The sequence below is a fragment of the Gekko japonicus genome, unplaced genomic scaffold (assembly GCF_001447785.1).
Source record: "Gekko japonicus isolate JY-2015 unplaced genomic scaffold, Gekko_japonicus_V1.1 scaffold6729, whole genome shotgun sequence".
Classification (NCBI taxonomy): domain Eukaryota; kingdom Metazoa; phylum Chordata; class Lepidosauria; order Squamata; family Gekkonidae; genus Gekko; species Gekko japonicus.
In genome coordinates this window covers 21,311-24,132 of record NW_015163833.1, presented here as the reverse complement: position 1 = coordinate 24,132, position 2,822 = coordinate 21,311, and the positions used below count along the sequence as shown (strand labels likewise).

General features: G+C 42.5%; 1 protein-coding gene across 1 annotated transcript in view; it reads right to left on the bottom strand.

The window, feature by feature from the left end:
• Positions 1-327: 327 nt before the first annotated feature.
• LOC107107654 (cholinesterase-like) overlaps positions 328-2,822 on the bottom strand; it is an 8,884-nt gene continuing 6,389 nt past the window's right edge. Inside the window, exon 3 of the mRNA XM_015407954.1 lies at positions 328-374. Coding sequence (XP_015263440.1) covers positions 328-374 — 47 coding nt within the window. The remainder of the gene's footprint in view (positions 375-2,822) is intronic.

The window sequence follows — 2,822 nt, the reverse complement described above, 5'->3', positions numbered from 1 at the left end:
GGTGTGTTGACAGACCTGCACTGCCTTTATATAGATGTGCACGAAACAAAGGGACATTATTGAAGCAGAAGGAGAGCTCAGGAGACTCAGTTAATTTAGTTTAATGAATGTAGATTTGATTGTGCCCGAGAAGAAGGTGAGAGGAAGCTGGTTACTGGATTTTATCTCTTAAAATCAGTCAACAGAAACTAGTATAATCGACTCTGAATTTAAATGAAAGAATGAAGGTATAGACTGAGATTTCCTGTGTTGTCTGTTGTCCCTTTAGCCTTCTTCTTTCCAAATTCATACCATCCTCTTTCTCCATCCATATGTATTTTCCTTAATTCACATTTCTGGCTTCTCATCGCCTTCTGGACTGGCTGGAACAGAATCTTTTGGAGGCAAGAAAGAAAGCCCAGAAAATGAACCTCCTACTGTATTAGACCAGATAACCCAGAAACAAACATTGTTATCATGTGACCACCCAAACTAGGCTTGCCAGGTCCCCTCTGGGCACTGGTGGGGGATGGGGGGTAAGGTTGCCAAGTCCAGGCTTGGAAACTCCTGGAGATTTGGGGGTGGAGCCTGGGGAGGACAGGGACCTCAGTGGGGTACAATGCCATGGAGTCCACCCTCCAAAGCATCCATTATCTCCAAGGGAACGGATCCCTGTAATCTGGAGGTGAGCTGTAATTCCAGGGGATCTGCAGGTCCCACCTGGAGGCTGGCATCCCTTACCCAAACTGAAACTGTTACTTTCTAGACAGCATGACTGACCAACCTTAGTCAAGATGAGGCACTAGTTTTGCACATTTATTTAAAATGTTTATATACTTTTCTTGTGTACATCTCAGGTCCTAAATTGGTAACAGCAGTATAACAACAGTTTTACAAACATTAAGACAACCTTTATAAAGACCAATCTAAAAGCACCTTAACACCTCCCCGTCAACAGGGTGTTCTCCCTTTGTCCAGTTTCTGGCTGCCCCCCAGACCTCTCTAAAATAGCCTCCTGTGGAGAAAGCCAGGAAAGCTGGAGCTGGAAGCGTGTCCCAGAGGCAGCTATTGAAAAAGTCTGAGCCTGGCGGTCGGCATGGCGCGGCAACGGGCGGTCTCCGGTTCGCTCTGAAGACGCCCGACTCTTTGCTGCTTCATTTGGGGCTCCTAGGTTTTGGGAGCACTCAACCAGCTCTCCCGGAGAGAGAGCTGGGGCAGGGGGCTCTGTTGTGGCCCCTCCCCGATCAGCAACGCGCGGGGGGGGTGACCACTTCTTGCCCCGAAGCTGGAGCGGATAAAGAGAGGATCATGGTCTCCATGTTTCCCCTTAGCCGCTGCCACCCATTTTTTTTACCTTAAAACTTGAGAGGATTATAATAACAGCAACAGAAAAACAAAGGAACTGTAAGTACATACATCTTTCTGTATATATCTTTGAAAGTACTCCGAAAGAAGAAGGAAAATCGGCTGAAAAAAGGAGAAGGAAGGAGTGTGCGCATGCGTGGGGGAGTGAGTTCCCCCCCCGTTGTTTCACCCCGACGCTGCCTTGGTCTCTTGGTTGCCTAATAGAGGACTTTGGTGTGAGCTGGGATGATGGCATCTGTAGAGGAGAAGTTGGATGAGGATACCTTAATGATGGAACTATCGATCGAACAATTTTTGCAGATTTTGAAGGAGGGGATAGATGAGGGCGTTAGACGGGCGTTCGCAAATCGCCACACCCCTCAGTTGGAAAATGAGAGTGGAGAGGAAACGGAGCAAAGCAAGCAATGCCTGGGAGAGAATCCCAATCTCCCGCAGGATAAAGAAATTAAAGAGCCTAAAAGAGGGAAAGAAAAGTCACCCAAAAAGAGGTATTTGAAGAGAGGAACAATAAAAAAGAAAATAGCGAGGCTTACTGCTAACAAGAAAGAAAAACGGAGAAGGAAGAGAGAGGGAAGATTTAGTTGGAAGATAAAAAGGAACAGTACAAGCTGGAAAAATGAATGGAGGAGAACTGGTCAGGAGAGATTAAAAGTGACTTGCCTCATTTACAAAGGGAGAAATCATCTGGAAAGGGTGCTACAGAAGAAAAAGTTGCAGAGTTATAAAAGACGATTCAAAATATTTGAAAGCTTATTTAATGCGTGGGTTTGGTCTCTGTTGGTTTTGAAATGAATTGATTTGATAATTGAATAGAATGGAATGGATTATTTTGATTAGGGGATCAATATAGTAGTGAGTATAAGGGGGATGAATTAATGTTTGTAGTTGTTGCTCTTAAAATATTGATTTTGAAATATGATAAATAGTTTGCACTGAAGAATTATCAAGGATTGAATCAGAGATTTATAAGGGTGTCTTAAAGTATTAAGTGTGGTGATGTTATGTGTGTATTTGATTTTTGTTGGAAATGAAATGATTGAATAGGATATTTGGGTAAAAGGGAATAAATTGATATAGGATGTAAGTGTGCTTTGAATGAATTGATATTATATACGGTAAAAGGTATGAATGCTAGTTTGGGGAAATGTGGGAGAAATCAGAGTCTTATAATAGCGTCTTAAATACTGAGGAATGGTATTGTTATGTGTTTGGGTTTTTTTTCTTTGGGGTTTGAAGAAGTGTGATAAATTAGGGTGATAAGACTGTAGTATTTAAGTGCTTTGTCTCTGGTCCTCAAGGTATTAATCTTATTTTTCAAATGTGTACTTATGAAAAGGTTCTGCTTTATGTTGCTCTCTAGACGTCGGACTTAGGCATTAGGTGTTAACTACTAAGGGGGAGAAAGACATATAAAGATAGGAGTGGAGATTTGTAGTAGGGACTTAAGTTTAAAGCCTATGAAAGAAAATAAGGAAAAG